This window comes from Camelus bactrianus, chromosome 25 (genome assembly GCF_048773025.1).
Source record: "Camelus bactrianus isolate YW-2024 breed Bactrian camel chromosome 25, ASM4877302v1, whole genome shotgun sequence".
Taxonomy (NCBI): Eukaryota; Metazoa; Chordata; class Mammalia; order Artiodactyla; family Camelidae; genus Camelus; species Camelus bactrianus.
In genome coordinates, this window is record NC_133563.1 from 32877493 (window position 1) to 32899079 (window position 21587).

A 21587-nucleotide genomic window follows, 5' to 3' on the forward strand; every position below is an offset into this window, starting at 1 on the left:
GGAAGCCCCGGCAGTGCTCCCTCCGGGACATGATCCGTGAATGCCCCCTAGGCCTCTAACAACGCGAGAAACCATGCGCTCTTTAAAGATGCTCATCCAGCAGTGTACAAACAGCCAAGTGCCAAGACATGCAGACAAAGTGCCCGCCCCGGCTGCATCCCCTAAATACCACGAGCTGTTGATCTACCAAAATAACAACAGAGCGGCTCTTTTCATTTTCTGTCATGGACTAACGTGAAAAAATGCATCTTGTACCCTGAAATACAATCATAATTATGTTGTCAGCTAATTCTGATGAAGATGCTATAATTTGGATGCATTTTTAGGTTCAATTACTGTGCACTCGTCCTTATCAAAAGGATTCAAAGGGAAAATGACGTGTTCAGCATAAGGAAAACCACAGAAGTTTGGGGTTTGAGCATTCAATTTCTATGAATTTTTTTGCCAGCTTTTAACCAGCTACGCCACATTGTTAAAAAGGAAAATCTTAAAATAACTGCATAAACAAGTCCTAATTTCTGAGCTCTGATTTGCAAACACTCCTGGCCAGGAGCAGCCAGGTCCTGTCTGTGACCTGACCTCCCACCTGCTTACCCCTGCCTGGGGACCAGAGAGGAAGGAGGGCCACTGTTCCCAGAAGGTCATGAACTCGATGGGCTTACAGGTCCTGGAGGGTGGCTGGGCCCCTTCAACTCTGGGGAGGGTCACTGGGAGCCAAAAGATCACAGCTGTGGGGTGGCTGGGCCTCCTGCCCCTTCCTTTGGCAACGGGCAGCCCTCATGTCAGCTGGAGCTGGCCAGCTCCTGAGGTACCCCCGTCAAAAGCTCAGGCCCTCGAGTAAATGGACAGAGAAGGCCAGGAGCACGCGGAGTGGAGACATCGCCCACCATCCTTCTGAGATGGAGAGCATCCATGAGCACAGAGCTCTCACTGTGCATCACAGGGAGGGAGGAACGCACACACCCCCACTGCCGCCCCCAGAGCCCCCTGCACAGAAGGCAGGAGAGGAGGTATCTGATGTCACTGACATGAAGGGTCTCAGGGACCCTGAGCAAAAACTCAAGATACGTTTTCTAACAGAAGCGATGTCAGAAATGGCCTCAACATCTGAGAGGTCTCACGGGGACAGCCGGGACTGGGTGGCACGAGTCCGGGACCCCAACCCCTGACTGGCTGCGCACCGAAGGGCAAGCCACTGACTCCTTCACTCACAGCAGGCAGGGCTGGAGCGGGCAGCCCTGGGCAAAAGGCCCGCCCTCCGGTGCCTTCCAGGCTGGGCTTAAGGATGCAGGAGTCACACACACACACACAGCAGCTCAGAGTCACTGAGAACAGACAGGTGCTGTAGGCCCCGGGGGAAGAGGGAGAAGGCGCGGGCCACCCGGTTCCTACACCCCACGCTTCCTCCTTCAAAGCAACGAAAGCGCGCTGTTCTCCTACATTAGAGCCCGCCTGCCCACCCAGCCCGCCCGAGATCGGAGACCAGGATGCCGAAGGGGAGCTGTCGGGACCTGCTCGGAGACACGGACTCCCAGCCACACCCCGAAATGGGCTGCATCCCATTGAAAGCTGCGGAAAACCAAACAGGGCAGGCTGGAGGTAAGCAAGGAAGAGGCAGGAAGGCGCCAAGGCCCTCCAGGTGGGGAGGTGACGGGCAGGCGCGGCAGAAGCCGGCAGGCGCTGGATACAGGGCTGTCGGGACGCGGCAGTCCCCGCGCGGCCTAAGCATCCCAGCACACACGGGCGCGTTCAAGTGCTGTGGCTTCTCTCACAGGCTGCTTGTGCGGACACACAGCGGCACAGCCACTCTGGAGGACAGTTTGCTGGTTTCTTACAGAACTAAACATACTCTCACCATATAAACCTGCAATCATGCTCCTTGGTATCTGTTCAGAGGAGTTGAAAACTTATGTCCACACAAAAACCTGCAAAAAAAAAAAGGTTTATAGCAGCTTTGTTCAGGATTGTCAAGACTTGGAAGCAACCAAGATGCCCTTCAGTAGGTGAATGGATAAATAAACTGTGGTTCATCCAGACAATGGAATATTATTCATCACTAAAAAGAGATTTGTGGTGCCTGGCTAGCTCAGTCGGTAGAGCATAAGACTCTTAAAATTTGCTGTCAAGCCATGGAAAGACATGGAGGAAACTTAAGTGCATATTACTAAGTGGAAGAAGCTAGTCTGAAAAGGCTACACACTGTATGATTCCAGATATATGACATTCTGGAAAAGGCACAACTATGGAGACAGTAACAAGATCTCCAATAAAAAGTTTAAAGACAGTAAAAAGGTGGCCAAGCTTAGAGGTGGGTAGGGTGGGAGGCAGAGGATGAACAGGCAGAGCACACAGGGTTTTGAGGGTGGTGGAAACATTCAGGATGATACCATACAATGGATTCACGACATACATATTTGTCCAAACCCACAGACCGTAGAGCAGCAAGAGTGAGGCTTCATGTAAACACCGACTTCGGGTGACGATGACAGTGACGTGTCAATGTAGGTTCTCCAACTGTAACAAATGCACCATCTGGGGTACATGTTGATAATGGGGGAGGCTGCACGTGGGGCAGAGGGTATCTGGGCAATCGCTGTAACTTCCTCTCAATTCTGTTGAAAACCGAAAACTTCTCTAAAAAAGAAAGCTTTAAAAATAGACATCGTGGCAAAAAAGTTCCAGAAAGATGGAGTAGATGTGCTTTTCCCTCTTCTTCTCACTAAGCACAACTAAAACCTGCATATTTTAGATAAAATAAACATAAAGCTGTGGCGGGCGGAGAGAAGGCAGCAAAACCACCTTGCAACCTGAGGAACAAGACGGAAAGGGCCCGGGTTTCCTGGTCACCTCCTAGAACCCAGATGCAGAAACACCAACAGACAGCACTGCAGCCCACCACCCTCCCTGCCAGAAGAACCAGTGACCTTAAAAATGGGACAATTAAAAACACACAATCTGAATAACAGAGAAAATAGACTGAAAAAGAACAACGGAGCCTCAGGAACCTGTGGGACTGTAACAAAAAAATCTAACTTTCAGGTCGGTAGAGTCACAGGAGAGGAGAAAAGACTGGGGGTGGAAAAGTATTCAAAGACATAATGGCTGAAAATTTCCCAAGTTTGGCAAAAGATGTAAGCCCGCACAGTCAAGCAGGTGAACCCAAAGAGATCTGTGCCATGACACATTATTCTCAAACTTCTGAAAACTAAGAACAGAGAGAAAATCTGAAATTAGCAAGGATACAATTTCCTGAATGGAAGAACTGTTTGAGAGACGGCAGACTGCTCATCAGACACATGGAGGTCGGGAGGAAGTGGCACAACATTTTTCAAGGACAGAAAGGAAAGAACTGTCCACCCATAATTCTACACCCAGTAAAACTCTCCTTCAGGAATGACGGGAAAACCAAGACATTCCCAGATGAACGAAAAGCTAGAGAAGTTATTGCCAGCAGACCCAGCGTAAAAGAACGGCCAGAGGACGTTCCCTAAATAGAAGGGAAATGTGAAAACGATGACTCCTGGGGACATCAAGAAAGGGAAAATGAACAAAGGGGAGTGTAAAAATACGGGCAAATACATCAGATTTCCCTCTTCCTATTAATTTCTTAAATTATGTTTGACCATGAAGCAAAAAGTGTAACTTTGTCTGATATGGTTCTCAGTGTCTGTAGAAGAAATTTTTATGACAATGATATTGTAAATGGGGAAGGCAAAAGGATAGAGGGTTTATACACTTCATTCAAATGGGCAAAATGTGAACAAACAGTTCTGCATCTTGACTGCAGGGGTGGTCACACAAATCTAAAAAATGGATTAGAATCATATATGCCCATTGTACCAACATTAATTTCTTGGTTTTGATATTGCACAATAGTTACACAAGATATAACCACTGAGTTGGGATGCTGAAATATGTATATATATATAATTACTGCCCCCCCCAAATGTAACCATTTGAGTAAACCAGGTAAAGGGTATATAAGACCTCTCTGCCCTACCTGTGGAACTTCCTGTGAATCTCTTATTATTTCAAAATACAAAGTTAAAAAAAGTACTCCAGCAAGGAACACACACCAATGGCTGCCAGTCTGGACCCTCTGGAAGGACGTTACATTTGAGAAGAGGAAGGTATACTGCTTGGTGTGTCCATAACCCATCTGATCCCAACCACTCCAGGTCCCTAAGTCTCACAGACGTGGAGCAAGGCAGCTCGCAGGCGGACAGCTGCAGGGGGACAGTCCAGGTCCCTGTGCCCACCTCTGTGAGATGGCAGGGCTGTGCGGGCTCTTCACCCCACATCTCTGTCCGTACCCCCTGTGCTCAGTACCTGTAGCCAGAGACCCACTCATCCATCTTCCTCTCAGTGATGATGCTGCCAGGGAAACAGTAGGCACTCAATAAATGTTAGATGAACCGATGATTACAAACACGCTTAAACATCTATTGATAACCACAAGACAACAAAATGCTCAGTACTAGACTATTAAATTTCTCTATTTAAAAGCTATCGCATAAAAAAAAATCTCTTTCTTCCTCACCTTGATTAGTATAAATCACCCTTCTCTGCTTTGTAACTGTCTTTTATGTGGAATGATTAACTTTAAAGAGAGTTCAACAGCCAAAACTAAGACCCTATTACATTGCCTACCTTATGAGAAGAGAAGGATGGCAAATTCTTTCAGAGTTATATTTTTGTTTTCCTGTTTTTCACTTGCCCTTAAGTTATTAAATTCATCAGAGCTGGCAGCTTCCCAACAGGAGCAGGAATATTTTAGCACCATAAAGCCAGATTGCTGTCACATCCAAGGCAATGAATAAACTCTTATAGTGCGCAGCTCAGTGCAAGTGGAAATACTTTTTTCCTTTATCTTCGGGAAAAGAGGCCTGGGCCTGGACAAAACACTTTCCTTCCATTAAGTTTATTTTGCAGAACTTTTAACCAGCTGTGGATATGCCATTTAGCATCATTACCACCACCATCATCACAATTACTGAGAACTTGCTGACCAAAACAAAGCGATTCTAAGAGGAAGAGGAAGAAAAGGAGGCTTAAAGCAGTTAAGCCATCACCACAAGCGGGCACCACGCAAGGCTCGCGCTGGGCGTATTTAATCTTCACAACTGTCCTGTGGAATAGCTCTCATTATCAGGTTTCCTCAAATCTAAGACATCTTCTTTTTGTTTGTTTGTTTGTTTGGGAGCAGGGGGGTAATCAGGTTTGTTGGTTGGTTGGTTGGTTTATTTTTAACGGAGGTACGAGGGATTGCATCCAGGACCTCGTTCATGCTAAACACACGTTCTACCACTGAGCTACAGCCTCCCCCTAAGACATCTCCAGAAAGATACCACTAAGAAAGATAAAGACACTACCAAACTAAGACACGCTGATTTCTGACAACGCCAACTGTAAGACACCGCCTGACTTTAGGGATGCTAAAATGTGAGCCTCTGGAACATTTCCGGAGCAGCATGGGCTAAGGCACAGGAGGCTGGACTCCCTACCCAGCCCCATCCTGCTAAGACCCCGCTTCCCCACTCGGCACCCTCACCAGACACACTTGGGGTGGGGGCCCCACAGCAGGGCCTACCTCCACAGTGGTACTTCAAGCCCTGCTTTCGAGAGAGTGAAGGAGACAGACCCTTCCTGAGGACCAGGCCTTGTCACACTCCCTACCACATCTAATCCTGACAAGCAGGGCCACTGCCAGCCCACAAGGCACCTCTGCAAGAAAGGGGAAAATTCACCCTTTCCTTGAGACACTAGCTCCCCCTGTCAGAAAGTGGTCAAAATGTACTGATTTTATGGGAACAAGGTACTTTACTACCATTTGCAGAAAACTGTCACAATAATATACAAATCTATGGTGCAAAATGATTCTCTTAGATGTGGTGCCCTTGGGCAGTGTGCAACCCGCACAGCTGTACATGGTGGCCCTAGTAAGTCAGCTGCGAAGATCTCATTATCTCATGTCACAGATGAAGAAGTTATCACTTGTCTATGAGGATTAAATCCAGGCCTATATGGTCCTAAAGCTACTTGGACAGCTCATGAGGAACTTAAAAATCAGGTAGAAACACAGGTTGTATGCATGTGTCTGTAGGGATGCGTGTCTGTACAAGAACATGCTGGCCATGTGCCACCGGAGAGCGTGGGGAGGACGCAGAAATCCCACAGCTGAGGCACCCAGGGAAGGCTTCTCAGGGGAGGGAAGCTGAAGGGATCCCAGAGGTAAGAGAGCAGGCTGGGGGCAGAACAGAGGAGGGGGCCTTAGCCCCCGAGGAGCCTTGAGTGTAGAGGAGGGAGAACCAATTCAGCACTGGCGTGCCTCCAGGAGGCAGGCAGCCCCTCCTGGTCCTCGGAAAACCCACCACGGAAGCCTGCCCAGGAGAAAGGCAATTGCACCGGGCCTGCAGGGGAGGAGGCAAGCTGGCAAGGGGATGGGAAGCCTGCCCATTAGAAAGTCCCGGGCCCGCTCATGGGGGCTGTATTTGGAATCTCTGGATTTTTAAGTGCTGGCAACTAAATGAGACTTTCCTGCCAAAAAAAAAAAAAAAAAAAAAAAAAAAACTATGCAGGCCAAACAAATCAAATCTGCAGGTTACATCTGTCCAGAGCTGCCAATGCGCAACTCTGAGAAAACACTTTCCACCTGAGTGACTAGGACCCCTGTTGAGTGGCAGGGGAAAGCCAGGGCAACTGATCTGAAGAAACAGAGAAAGAGAGACAGAGACAGAGAGAGCATTCCAGGCCCTACCTCCACCCCTCTGGCTCCCAACACCCAGCAAAGTGCCTGGCTTTGTGGAGGCCGATTCTCAATACCAATTATTTTCTGTTTCATAGACTCTCTGAGTTCTCCAGACCTTCCACAGTGTTGCTTACCTGTGTGATCCAAGAAAAACTAAATTTAAAAAAATGTACACTGATATTAGAAATAAAGGCACCGTAAGTGACAAAAGGAGGCCCCCTCTTGGGGGAGGAAGACATGGGTCCCCAGACAGCCTGGGCCCCCAGCCACCGCACTAGGGGCAAATGCTAGCTGAGAGTGCGAACGGGGCCACGGCTGCCCAGCCTCAGCGGAGACGCAAGCCCCAACCGAGGGACACAGCGTTTGTCATGGTGGACAGTGATGTGGTGTTTCTCTCTGAAGCTGATGAGACGTCTGACTGGTGGGGGAGGATGGGTGGGGACCTCACGCCTCATCCTCTCTCCGTCATTCTCTCATGACACTAAAGTGCACCGTGTGCAGGTGACAAAAAAAAAAAAGAAAGAAAAGAATAAAGTGGTTTCACCGGTAGCAAGACAGATTTAGCTTAGAATCGACAAGGAAAAGGCGTTCTTGACACGAGAGCTATCCACGCTGCAACAAGACACCTGGAGGGGTGGACGGCCAAGCCTCAAAGGGCCCGACTCTAGAGCGACGGACGTGGGGGCCAGGTGAGCACGCGCCCAGGTGTGCAGAGGGCCCAGGGGCACGGAAGGCCCAAAGAGCCCCAGCCAGACAAAACATAAAGTCAAAATTTGACCAAGACCCTCCAAGCCGACCACCGTACCTGCCCAACCCCTGCGGCAGCATTATCTCCCCTAAGAAGACAATAAGGCCCCAGGAGGAATACAAGCCTTTGGTCCCAACCCTTACCCAGCATCATGACTAGAGAGACATTTCAAACGATGAATTACAACTAAAAGCAGCTACACCAAAAAGGGAACCTCGCTCTCTATGTGTTTGTTCTAATTTATGACAGCAACTCACTTCACGGAGCAGCAGGCTGGAAAATGACAGCACCAGATGCAGGGCCACCAACCACCCCACCACACACTTAATAAGCATGCCCCCTGCATGGCTTGGCAACAGGTCTAGAGCTAGGAAACAGAGAACCACCACATTCAGGGCATCAGCTTTTTCTGGAAAAAAAAAAAAAGGTTACCAACACAGGGTAAATCTTCAGCTTACTTGGCTGAGAGTGGGCACCATACACGCGCTAGCAGCACCCTCTGGTGGCCAGTATGAGCACTACACCCTCCGCTCAAGGGATGAAGCCGTTCCCCAGACAGACCGTAATGAAAACACACCTCACATTCCCTGATCGCTACCTCTGCCAGACACCATGCTTTGCCCGCCACCCACTTAATCTTCACATTAATCCAGTGAGGGAGGGGCTGCTCTCCCCGTTTTTAAGACGAGTAAGCTGAGCCCAGAGAGGGCACAGCAGGCAAGCAAACTGGAGCACGGCCCAGCCCAGTGCCGTCCTAAACGAGGAGCCACCACTTGACGCTGCTGCTTCCAAGGCAGGGGTGGATCCGTCCTGGCAGCAAGTCCTGGCCACCAACCTGGCAGGTGAATCAGACCCAAGGCAACCGCGGATTCTCTGTCCTTATCACAACCAGCTACTCCTTGGCCAGTTCTCAGTCCACGTAAGAGTTATCCTCAAATCTTACGGTGCTTTCCCACTCACAGCCACATTTCTGTGCACCCGAAAGGGTGCTGAGCCAAAGGGGTCTGACTCAGAGGCCAGGGTGCGCTCCCTTCACACAAAGCACAAGAGGGACCCAACTTCCCTGCACCATCTGAGTCAGGACGGGTTACCCTTGAGGCTGCGGCCAGAGGCTTCTGCATGTGCTGGGGTTCCGTTTGGTTATACAGTGAATTGAGTTTGTGAACATTCACAGAGCTGTTCCTCTCTTCAAACTTTTCTACATGTACATTACACATCAATTTCTAAAAACTTTAAACAGCAGATTTTAAAGGAAAATATATAGGGGGAAAGTGGATCCTATTCACAAGTGAATCTCTTACACTGACAGAGTGAGGTGGGAAGCCCAGATCTGGACGTGAACCCACCTCTGCCCAGCAGCCGTGCGGCCCCGGCGTGGGCACTTGGCCTCCTGAGTGGCCTTTTCTGTTTCTGTGTCTGCCTGGGGCAACTGCTGGGGCTGCAGGACGGCAGGGCACCCTGAGTGTGACATTCCCAGCTTGATGACTGACACCTCGGAGGCACCATCCCACGTGACGCGGTAGGATGGGAGCCAGCCTGAGTCAGAGCCTGGGTCCCCCAGCCCCTAACCAGCCCCAGCTTCCCACCGCACGTGTGACAGAGTCTGCATATCTCTGAACCTCTCTAGGCACCAATTAGAAGTGGCCTTTGAATGTCTTAAAGTGGAACCTTACCCGCCCAGCCTCACCCAGAGGCTATTTACAGAGAGACAGGCAGAGCCACCTGGATCGAGGCCAGGGTGTGGGGACAGCCCCAGCCAGCGCTGCTCCTCCACAGCCTGGAGGGGCCTGCCTGCTTTGCACCTGCCCTTCCACCTGCCACCCCCCACCCACAAATAACCTCCAAGGTGCCCTCCCAGCTCTGAGGTTTGGTGGGCTGAAGTTCCAATAAATGCACACCCGAATTTGTGGTATTATTATCATCCATCTCATGAAATGCTAATGAGCACGCCAACTTCTACAGCTCACAAAGTTAACATTTCTATTAAATGCAAAGGAGAAGTCCCATGAGTGTTCCTTTGTTGAAATCGGATTAACAAAATAAAATGAGAAATGCTCAGTATCAGCTATAATTAAGGCTGGGCCAACAGTTGCATAATTTTATGCATACACATTTCTTCCATGTTGAAACTTGGCATAATTTTTTTAAGTTATTTTTAAGCACTCTCAAAATAAGAGCCCTAGGCAATTGAGTATACTCACATTTAACATAATCATTGCTGAAGAGCAGCCCCAGGCCCCTTTCCTTCAGAAAGCACCACAAAGAACTGCTTGTAAACAGGAACCGCGCCCCCATCACCCAGTTCTCTTTCTCTAAGTGGCAGCGCCAGTCATGCCCCAGCAGGGGTGCGGGAAGCTCTGGGGATATGGGGAGCCCCAGTGTAGACTCCTGACATCATAGCTCCTTGTGCCAATCACCAAGGTGGCTCCAGAACTCTCACATCTCACCTCCAAAGTGACCAGTCTCTGGGCTTGTCTCCATGGGAAAAACGAAATTTGCGGAATTCACTCCCGTTCTACAGTGCATTTGAAAGGGACTGTCATGCCCACAGCCGCCACCGCCACTGCCAGACCTCCGAGGTCCCAGTTTTGGGATTTTGTTGTTTTAGGTTATTTTGGTGGCTTTTGTGTGGCCAACGCACCATAAGCCTTACTCCTGAAAGGAAAGGGCAGCCTCAAACCGGCTTCAGCACTGGGTCTCGGGACAGAGGCTCTGGGTTCAAGCCCCACGTGGGCCACTTCTGTATGACTGGAGGAATCTTTCCCTTCTCAAACCCACAGGTACTCAGCTCAAAAGCCTGCAGAGATCCTTGCAGCCGCCCTGCTGACTTCATTAGGACGGTGCAGGACAGGGGGTCCTCACATGGAGGGAACAGCAGGAAAAGGGCGGTGTGGACTGCTGAATGGGGCGCAGGTGCAGCGCAGAACCAGGAAGCGCAGGGAAAACGTGCTTGTAAACACAACCTATCAGGCAGGTGGAAACGGCTCAGCACACACGGACCCTGCGAGTGCTGCCCGCCTGCAGGACACTTCCCAGAGTGGACAGACACACAGGGCTGTGGTCCTGCAGCAGCTCTAGGAGGGCCCCTGCGGCCCACGAGGCCTGGTGCCCCATCCAGGCCAGCGCCACCCCACAGAAATAGCACCACTGGTGTTATTTCAATTTTTCTAGCAGCTGCATTAAATAGAAAAGAAACAAGTGTAATTAATTTTAATAGTATGTCTCCTTAACCCAGTATATCCAAAATATTATCATTTCACTTGTAATCCATTTTTAAAAGATTGATAAGAAATTTCACATTTTTTTGTTGTTGTACTCAGTCCTCAAAATCTAGTGTGTATTTTCCACTTAGAGCACATCACATTAGTATGGACTGGACACAAACTCAGTATTCACATTATTCACGCTTTTTCACTGCAACTCAAGAGAAATGTGGTGTGCGGTCCCGCTCTCCGACAGCCAGTGGGATGGGAGAGGGACTCCACCACCGCAAAATCATGGGGACCCGCAGAGTTAGGAAAATGGAGACAAGGAGTTAGGAGGCTTGGACCTTGCCAACCTGAGTTCCTGTCCACACTGTTAAGAAAGAGGCAGAAGACAGGGGCATTTTCATTTATTACTGTCACATGCTTTAGAAGCCATCTGTTCCAGGCTCCTGAGGTCATAATCAGAGAAGATAAAGTAACAGCCTGGACAGGAACAGAAGACAGATGTGGGAATCTGAACGCAAGTTCAATCTCAAATTTCAAATACCTGCCTTACTTATCAGGAAAGCCTGCAATTGGTCGCACTTATAAGGTATTCTGAACGTGAAAATTAATTCTCGAAGAACTGCCCTCTAATATTCAGACGTGTCCAAGGTCTGTTCAGATTCCAGAACAGAGCTTTAAATTTAAGCAGGAAGAGCTACAGAGAAAAGAAGAATTTTCCAAGTCCCACCGGACATCCAGCTCCGGAGGACCAGAGCGACCTGGGCCATTCTCCCTGGTAACGAAAATACGAAGGAAGTATTAGATGTAGGCTCCAAATACCACAGCTATTCAGTTTTCACTAGGGAAAAAGGTACGGTAATTTTAAAATTTTACTCTCACAATTCAACACAACGAATGCCTAATACATTCCATATACTATGTATGCTAAGCACGTTTACAAATAGTTGATACAGATCCTTCCTCCAGAAACGTAAACAAATAACTCTTTTGTTCATGAAAACAATTTAAAGTGACTGTGATTTTATATGTGGCCCAAGACTCTTGCCTTGAAAGGGATGGGGCATCCAGCCCCCCAGCCAGTGCCTGGGGGGGGGCAGTCAGCCCCACCTGCCCCTCACCAGGTAAGAGCAGCCACCGCTCTGCTCACAGAGCAGGGAACTTCAGATCAGGCCTCCGTCCTTCCCCCGACTCGGCTCCAGCTAGTGCAGCCTCAGGGTGACCCTGGCAAGGCCAGCACCTCCCGCTGCATCTGACCAGGCTCTCCGGTGGCCCCCAGGTCTCCTCTCCTGCAGGGCCAGCCTCCTGGTCCTTCAGCCAGGCCTGACAGGTTGCGCTGCTCAGAAGGTGCCCACCCCGTGGCCAGGCCATTCCCTGGCCAGCAGCCTCCACCTCCGCAGACCCAGGTGTCCCCTAAGCTAGGTCAGCAGGTCCTTTAACATGCTTGTCCCCTAGGGGGCGATAAAGGGCAAAGGAGAACTCTGGCCACTGGGAGCAGTTCTGAGCTGTGCACCTGAAATTCTGCCAAGTGGAGAGAGCCGGTGAGTACCTGCTCTCTGCTTATAAAAGTTTTTTTTTTAATGTATTTATTTTACAATATCATATTTTTAAAATTGAAGTATAGTTTATGTACAATATTATATGTTACAGGTACCAATATAGTGATTCACGAAATTTTAAAGGTTATACTCCATTTATAGTTATTATAAAATATTAGCTCCATTCCCCATGTTGTACAGCACATCCTTTAGCTTATTTTATACCCGATAGTTTGTACCTCTTAATCCCCCACCTCCATCTTGCCCCTCCCGCTTCCCTCTCCCCACTGGTAAGCACTAATTTCTTCTCAACGTCTGTGAGTCCGTTTCTTTTCGGTGATATTCACGAGTTTGTTGTGTATTTTTAGACTCCACGTGTAACTGACATCTTACAGTATTTGTCTTTCTCTATCTGACTCATTGCACTTAGCATCATGCCCTTCAAGTCCATCCATGCTGTGCACAAGAAATTAATAAAACATTTTAAAATCAACTGTACTTTAATTAAAAAGCAAGCAACCAACCAACCCATTTAAAACATGGGCAGAAGAATATCAAACGTTTTATAAAATTCAGAACCTCATTCTTCAAATCTCCGCTCCAACCTCACTTTCTCAGAGACTTTTCTTAGATCCTCTTCGATATGAACCAGGTCTCCATTACTTTCTCTTGCCCACCACCTCCCTCCACTTAGAAGCAATTACCACAATTTGTAATCATGTATTAAATGCTGTGTTTGTTTATTTGTTTAAACTATGCCTCCCTTAAAAGATTGTAAACTCCAAAAACATCAATATCATGTAATACCCAATACAGTTAAAAGCTTAAAAAGATCAATGTTTAAGGTTAACAAACATTTACCTCTAAACAGAGAAATGCTGCATTGCCTTTGCGGTGCGGACTAGAACATTTCCAGAATGTTCACCTAATAAACCCTGAGAATGATGTTAACCAAGTCATTCAACTCATGCTTCTCAGCAAAATAAGTAAGACCAAGGTATGGGGAAGAAGAGGGGCTCAGGGTGGGACGCCACCAGCCCACACCCCACAGGGGGAAACTCGTAACCTCTCTGATCCTCCAATTCCCGTCTATAAAATGAGAATAAATGCAGCATCGGGAATGGTGGCTGTAAGGACAAGAAACCAGACCCAGACAAAGGGCCTAAGGTGAAATTCGATCAGTCACCAGTCCCATAGGTTCTTCCTCTGAACTGTTTCTCTAAACCTACCCTGAGCCCCATTCCCACAGCCACTGCTTGGGCTTAGTGTCGTCAACCCTCAGATGCACCAAGACAGCACCTAATGATGGGGCTCACTCCTGCCTGCATTCTACCCCTCTGAAAGATGTCTGATTTATTCTTTAAGTTTCAAAGTACTACAAAGCCACAGCAATTCAGACAGTGTGGTACTGATGGAGGATAAACAAACAGATCAAGGGAATAGACCAGAGAGCTCAGAAATGGACCCACACATAATTTTCAACAAAAGGACCAAAGTAATTAAGTGGAGAAAGGAGAGTCTCTTTGCTGGAAAAACTGAACATCCACAAGGAAAATAACATCTCAGTCCCTACCTCACACCATACACAAACTAATGTGAGATGGATGATAGACCTAAACATAAAAGCAAGAAGTATAAAGCTCTAGAAAAATAAACAATCCTAGAAGAATATCTTTGTGACCTTACAGTAGAAAACCATTTCTCAGAATATAAAAAGCACTACTTACAGAAGCAAAATAATGGTAAATCAGACTTCGTTAAAATTACAAACTTCTGCTGATCAAAAGGCAAAATTAAGAAAATAAATAAGCACACAGAGGCTGGGAGGCAATATTCACAACACATACGTACATACAACACAAAGGTGTTGTATCCAGACTATATAGATCTCTACAACCCAACAATTAAAAAGACAAGTGTTTAAATAAGGCAAACGACTTAGACATTTCTCCAAAGATTATATACAAATGGCGAAAAAGCTTAAGAAGAGGTACTCAACATCTCCGGTCATCAGGGAAATGCAAACTAGATGAGACCATTGCAGATGGTCTACAATAGATCAAAGGAAAAAGACTGACTACACCGAATGTTGGTGAAGATATGCAACAAGTGGAACTCTCTTACACTGCTCATGGGGTGTAAAATGGTACAACCCCTCTGGAAAGCTACCTGGAAGTTTGTTAAAAAGTTGAATCTACCTCTAACCTACAACCCAGCCATTCCATTACCCAGGAGAAATGTAAACACTTGTCTACAAAAGCCTTGTATAAGAATGTTCATCGCCGCTTTATTTACAATAACCAAAAATTGGAAACAAGCCTAGGTGGTTACCATGTAAACAAACTGTGGCATGTGCATACAATGGAATACTACTAGGCAATAAAAAGAAACAAAATACCAAGTCTCAAAATTGTTATAGTAAGTGAAAGAAGCCAGATACGAAAGAACTATATCATGCCCTACCAAAGGCACAATCTACAGTGACAGAGCTCAGACTAGCGAGGGTGAAGGACAGGGGCTGGGTGGGAAGGGGCAAGAGAGAGCTCACTGGGATAAAGTTTTACCTATTATTAGGGGTGAGGGTTACAGGGGTGGTCAAACCTTAAATTTAAGGTCTGTGCATTTCACTATACATAAATTACACCTCAAAAAAACTTGTCTTCAAGCAGCTTCTGAACAGCAGGCCTTGTTAGCTTCCCATTCTTGAAAGTTTTCATAATAAAGTCCCAACAGCTTCCCATTGTTCCAAAGACCCTTTGCCACAGCCCTCCTCCACACCTCGACTGCTGCCCCGGCTTCAGCACTCCCCAAATCACACAGAACACAACTATGGGTGTGTCACACCTGCGCCTCTGCACCACCGACCCCTCTGCAGAGTACCTCTGCTTGCTCGGCAAGTTCTGGCTCAGGCACCTCCTCTTTCAGGAAGCCCTCCCAGAATCCCCTGGCTGGGCTGGGTGCACCCCCGCCTCCGAAGCCTTCAATTCTCAGAGCTTATTTCCATCAGAGCATCTGGCACCATCTCCTGAAGGATAGGTTTTCCACTGCTAGGACTGCATGAGGTCCTCAAGAGGAAACAGCAAGTCATTCCTGACTTTGCATTCCCAGTTCCCGGCACAAGATTTTGCACAAACATTTGGGTGAACCATAGAATCTGCTTCGAAGTGAAAGAGAAAGAGAGGAGGGGGTGAGGAGGAAGAGGGGGAGGGAAGAAGGAAGGAAGCAAGGAAGGAAGGAAACCTCCTAGGGGACAGAGAAGTGGTGGTGGCCCCTGAAGAAAGACGTGTGTAGAGAGTATTTAACAGCAAGAAGGAAGCCAGCGAGGGCCCTTGGGGCTGACTTACAAGACCCTCCAGGATGCCAGGTTATCCAAGACTCTCATTTTCCAGTATGCGCCTCCCAAAGCCTCCTACTCTTTGGTTCCAGGTGCCGTGGCTGACCTGGTCCTCAAATCACCTACACCCCTGGCCAGGCCATTGGCTGCCTCTGAAGCCAGGTCCCTACCCTGCCCATCCTGCCTCAGCCCAGACCCAGTTTGGGGCACGAAGTTACCAGATTCCGGAGTGCAATAATTTGCAACTCCATTTGTTACATGACTTAAAAGAAGAATCTGCTACCCACTTTAAAATCCTTTTTATGTCGATATGCCAAGCATAATCTGTTTACAAGCAGACAATTCTCTATATATTTTATGTTCCTTGAAACAAAAGGATGTAACTTCAAACCTGTAATAACTGTTTAATATGACTATTTGCTTCATTCTCAGATTACTTTTTTTTTCTTTAAAAAAATCAATCAAAGGCTATCACACCTTTCCAATCACAATGTTTTCAAGAAGTAAGTAGATGAAAATGCACTAGGCTGTGCAGCGGAGAGACTGGGTCAGGGTGAGAGGGGTAAAAAGCAGTGCCACCAGCATCCACAGTGCACCATGCCCGGGGGGGAGGCAGGACTGTCTCCTTCTGCAGATGAAGGAACGGGTTACAGGAGGTACATGACTTCCCTCAGGTCAGGAATCTGGTGAGTAGCAGATCTTTGGACTCAGAGCTCGTGGTCATTCCACACTCCACTCCCCTCCCTTCCCCTCCCCTGCCAAATTGTTTCAGCCCTTAAAGTTGACACCTGCCCTTGAGAAATTTCAAAGACAGAGAACTTTTAACAGGATAAACAGCTGAGAACAAAGAGAAAATTTAACTCTAGGCTAAATCTCTTCTACATAATTAAATCAGCCCCTCCTGGTGGGGAGGTTTTCAGAAACAGCATGCATAAAACTATGGATAAAAGGAGATACAATTAAGGAGAGTCCTTTTAATATATCTAATTCTTGACTGCCCTTGCCCTAGGCAGAAACTTAATTCTACTTCAGGACAGCTATCTTTGAAAAGTTGTTACGTGAATTGTAAGGGAAGGGGAGAAAAGCCACAGGGACCACTGTACAAAGTAAATGGGAGCGGGCTGGTTACAGATCTCCCATTTACAGGGGTGACCATCGCAGCCGGTTTACCACCTAAAAGCTGGACCTTATAGACCATATGCCACCCCATCTTTCCATTTATTGTACCGGCTCACCTAAGTTAACCCAACAACCAAGCAAAACAGGAAACTCTTTTCAGAAATTAGCTGACCACAAGTTGACAGTAATATATTTTAAAACGTGACTTTTGCTCATTTATTACAGCTGAAAATTGAAGGAAACTACAACAAATGCCCAGGTTTCTTTTTTAAAAACTGTTAAGTAAACTCCAGAAAAGGAGAGGTGGGCAGTCTGTGCCATGTATCGGGAGTAACCCAGGGACTTGGGAGAGGGCAGGCACCAAAGAGAAAAGGCATCGTAATAGGGAAGAACAAATCTGACTCCATATTGGATCTGATCTTTTACTTTAACCATTGTATTCTGTTGTTTTTCCTACAAGTTAATCACTAAAAGAACGTTGCCTATAGCCTGAAATATACAGGATAACCCATTCTCAAGGTTCTGATCTTTAAAGATACCACAATTTTCCATTTATATAGAGATTAAAAGTTCCTGAACAGAATAATATTTGTCTTGGAGGTTTATGGGAACACTGTGACCAGATCTACATGGACAGCTGCAAGAACAAAGGATTTCAACTCCAAGAAGTTTGCAACAACCAACCATACACCCTCCCCTTTTAGTATAAAAGAAGCCTGAATCCTAACTTGGGTATTCTTTGGGACACTAGTCCATCTTCTCGGTCTCCTGGTTTTCCAAATAAAGTCGCTATTCCTTGTCCCAACAACTCCTCTCTTGATTTAATGGCCTGCAGCACGGCAAACAGTACAAGCTTGGACTCGGCAGCAGCATCATTGTCAGAAAGCACGCCCGGCGTAATGCAGGGCTCCTGGCCCACTGCTCCGGCTCTGGCCCTGCTCCGTCACTACACACACACATATGCATGCACCCAGACACACACAGGCACACACCTGCCCAAACCTGACACAACAATGGGATGATGGCAAGACCAAGGGTCAAAGGGCTCTTTACCCATCCCTGCCTGGCATGGACAGAGGTGTGCCACGCAAAGCCGTTGCCCTGAAGTGAAGAAGCCAAGAAAAGTGCCCCTGGGGGTTAGGGCAGTGGCACCAAACAGCCAGCAAACATCAGCTCCAAGTGTCTCCTAGCAGCCCTTGGCAAGGTGGCCACTCACTGTAGCTGCTTCAGTACGAACTGGGAGTCTCAGAGACGAAGCTGGAGGGGCACCTGTGGAGGTTAAACTCTGTACACCAAGCTTGTATTTCCGGAAGGTCACTGGCTCTGCAAGGGAACCAGACTGGAAGGGGCAAAAGGTGGTCAGTTAGGTCATTTATTCTTCCATTTAATAAATACACCCTGAGTGCCCACTGGGGGCCAGGCACTAACCCAGGAGATGGAAGTACAAGCCACCCAGAAATCACTTGGATTTCGCCCAAGTCGGAGGAAGTTGATTTTTAAAGCCTCAGCTCTGCCATTTCTAAACTGAATGAAGTTGACCTCCCTGAACTTTTGTTCCTCATCAGTAAACTACACACAAATTAGAGCTGTCAGGAGAACTGAGCAGCAAAAAGCGTGAGGTCAGTGCCGCAGTGTGCACACTTATTGTTAATTACAGATGAAGGAGCCCCAAGCTCAACGTTAAGGGGCTTGGACCAGGTGTTCAGTGGACAGTCCGTTGTGCTCTCGCGTCCAACTGGGAGAAAGGCTGCTTCCGCCGAGAAGCCAGAGACGGCTGCCTGGAGGAGGTGACATTTCAGCTTCACAATAAAGGTTGAGGGCCCACTGAGCTAGGTGGCAAGTATAGGATAAATTATCACAGGGTATTACAGCGTTACGAGTAGCAACAACTAACCCTTGGCGTTCATGTCTCCCTCTATAGGATACAAAGCAGCTTTCCTTCAGTAGCTCGGATGAATCTGGTCCCTTCAAAACATCCTGGCCAAGTACGTGGGCCTAAAGGAGCTACCCATTTCACAGAGGAGGAAACTGAGACCAAGCAAGAAGGAGGCCCAGCCAGGGACCACTTGGCCTGAGAGTTGGCAGCCCTGGGATTCGAACCTCCCGCCCGCCAGGACGCCTGCGCTGGTCGCACGGCCCTGTCCGTTGCCTTGGAAACGGAGCCGCACGCGCGTACTGCTTCCCCTTGCTTGTTCTTCAGAGAGCACCCTCGTTCTTTTTTAAATAAAAACCTAAGGCGGCGGGATACTGCCAGCGACTGAACGTGCTGTCGAAGCACGCCGCTACGTCCGCTCTCCGTCCTGGGCCGCAGATCCCTCCGCCGCCCGGCGGCCCGCGCGCTTCTTCCCGACAGCAAGCTCGCAACGACTTCCCGCGCGCCGCGCTGCGCCCCTCCCCCACCTTATCCCCACCCCAACCCCCAGCCCCGCTCACCTGCCGCCCGCGTCTCCATGGCAACGCCCCCACCGCGGAGGAAAAAAAAGCCTCGGGCCCTTCCGGGCCCCCTCCCGCGCCGACCGAGAAGGCGGGGCGACTCGCTGATGCTTCGCTTTTTATTTTTATTTTTTTAAGAAAAGAGCCGGCGCGGTTATGGCGAATCTGCGGCATCCAACATGGCGGATGGAGTCTTTGCCCTCCTCTTCAGGGGCGCTGACGCCGGCGTCGCGGACGTCAGCCTCGATGACCCTCCCCCAGCGCCGAGCGCGGCCAGGCTGGGCCGGGCTACTGCGCATGCTCAGATCCGCGGCTGTGCTTTGCGCCCCGTTCCGCCGATTCCGTCGCTCCGCGTTTTGAGCCTCTCCTGAGAAGGAGCTAACGGGATGCCTGGAAACGGGTTGCAGGTTTGGGAGTCTTCCCAGTTCTACCCCGAACCTGCAGCTACCTGCCGGCCCATCCTTGGACCCACCCGATGTGGAGCCACTGGGCTGGACGTGGAAGGAGTTCAGCGTTCGCGTTCCAGTTGTCAGCGCTTTAACTTGTCTTGACCTCGGTTTACTAACTTGTCGGTTGGAATGGTCACAGCCTGCCCCCTTCTCAAATGTTGCAGTTTTTCCTGAACTGGGATGCTTTCCGCTGGGAGTACCCGACTTGATTTAGCCATAGACAGAATTAGACAACCTGGAACCACCTTGACAGAGCAACTGCCTGCGCTCCGTCCTCCTGATCGTCTTGCAGAAAGTCTCATTTGGGTGTGAGCACGCGTCCCTAGCACTTGCTCATCTCCCTGAACCTGGCTCACAGCCTTCCTTCTGCAGGCAACAGTATCTGGTTGAGACGTAATGACCTCATTTTCCTTTTTGGTGTTAAGGTGGTTAGTCTACCACTTCCTTCAGATCTCTGCTCAAATGACATCTAGCCGGCCCTCCTGGACCACCCCATCCAAAGTAACCCTCCTAAATCACTTTCTATTTTCTGCATCGTATCTATTACTGTGTAACATTAATTTATCTCGATCTCGTCTTGGTCACCTCCTTGGCCTCAGAAACTGGAAGAACCTGACAGTTATCTGTTGGACTAATTAATGAGTTGGTGTTGCTTCTATTTTTAAGTTTAGCTGTCACAATTAGTTTGTAACAAATGATACAGGTTTTCATTTATGGTAGTAATTGTATAGAGTTTTCTTTTTAAACCCAGTTTATTTACTTTAAAAATTCGTCAACTTAAAATGGTACATGCGATGTGGTACAGAGACAAGGCAAAAAAATGTAAACGTGAACTTCAAGTGAGAAACCTGGGAAATTCTGATTTACTTTTACGGTTCTCCTGAAATGCTAATCTGCCTGTTGTCTTTTCCTGGAGTAACCTCCCTACTTTGCTGCCCAACTTGAGAAATCCTCCTTCAGCGCATGTCTGTGCGTTCCCACGTCCCCATTAGTCCTTCCTGCACATCGTCCCCGCGCCCGTTGTGTTTATCCGTTTGCGCAGCCCTCACCCCGTGAGCTGGACCGTGTGCTTCTTGAGCAGAGAAGCCGTGCAGGTCTCTTCCATCCTGTTCCCAGCTCCTTTCTGCACACTTGTGCTACTCAGTCATCCCTTCTGTTCCTGTTGTCACTTGTTTTCCAGTTAGTAAAACTCCCTTGAACACTGAGCTTTAGGATAGTCTGTCAGACTTCTGTCTTGCGCCTTAATCCTGTTCTTGGGAAATGAGTCATTGTTAAGACCCCAGTTTTACCCAGTCCATCAGATATATGTTCAGAGATAGCTCCTCCCCTGACACCTTCATTTAATCCTCACAACAACTGAGGAGGGGAAGTGAAATTGGACAGATAGGATTATCCTTCTTTCCTAAAAGAAAAGGAATGTTCAGAGAGGTTATGTGGCTTTCTGAGATCACACAGCAAGCCGATGAAGACCCAGGTGTGGAACTGGTATCTCCATGGCCAGAATTCTCCCCACTTTACCACAGGGCCACCTGGGATGTACCCACACTACCCACCACACCCCAGAAAGAGCCGATTCCAAGGCAATGGTAGGGTGATTGCTGCACATCCATCACATCCTATGTCCCAAAGTTGGATGGCTGGGTGAAGCCCATCACCACCTTTCATTTGGAAATGAACTGCTCAAAAAGCTTCATTGATAAGCTTTCCCTTTTAGAACAATAAATATTTGCAATAACCACTATTTTGCTGTGAATCGATTTCTGTCAGGAAATTAGTTGTTCTGAGTTGCCGACAGTATTGGTTTTGTGCTGGCTTGCTTTTCTGGCAGCAGCATTTGAGTGTTAGTTATTGATTAGCAGATGGATTGCTCCTGGATGTTGTGAACAAAATGAATTTTGGAAATGAAGCAGTTAAAGTTTATCTCAAAACCCAATTGCCTCAGAATGTTAATAGAGTCAAATTAAAAAAGAAATTGTGGATTATGAATGGCAGCCCTGGATTAATTATTC

At 48.1% G+C, this 21587-nt stretch overlaps 1 protein-coding gene and 1 long non-coding RNA gene across 5 annotated transcripts in view; one reads left to right on the forward strand and one right to left on the reverse strand.

Annotated features, from left to right (window-relative positions):
* ZFAT (zinc finger and AT-hook domain containing) overlaps nt 1–19367 on the reverse strand; it is a 139684-nt gene extending 120317 nt beyond the window's left edge. Inside the window, exons 1-2 of one of the 4 annotated variants that reach the window (XM_074353116.1) lie at nt 19130–19367; nt 1856–1925 (exon numbers count right to left, since the gene is read on the reverse strand). In XM_074353116.1, coding sequence (XP_074209217.1) covers nt 1856–1874 — 19 coding nt within the window. In that variant the 5' untranslated portion in view covers nt 1875–1925; nt 19130–19367. Of the gene's footprint in view, nt 1–1855; nt 1926–17912; nt 18036–19129 lie in introns of all 4 variants that reach the window. The other 3 variants (XM_074353117.1, XM_074353115.1, XM_010972675.3) reach the window with 3 other exon arrangements.
* LOC123613521 (uncharacterized) lies at nt 18065–21319 on the forward strand. The gene is made up of 2 exons (XR_006720877.2): nt 18065–18483; nt 18618–21319. It is a non-coding gene; the product is annotated as an uncharacterized LOC123613521 (long non-coding RNA).
* The last annotated feature ends 268 nt before the right edge of the window (nt 21320–21587 follow it).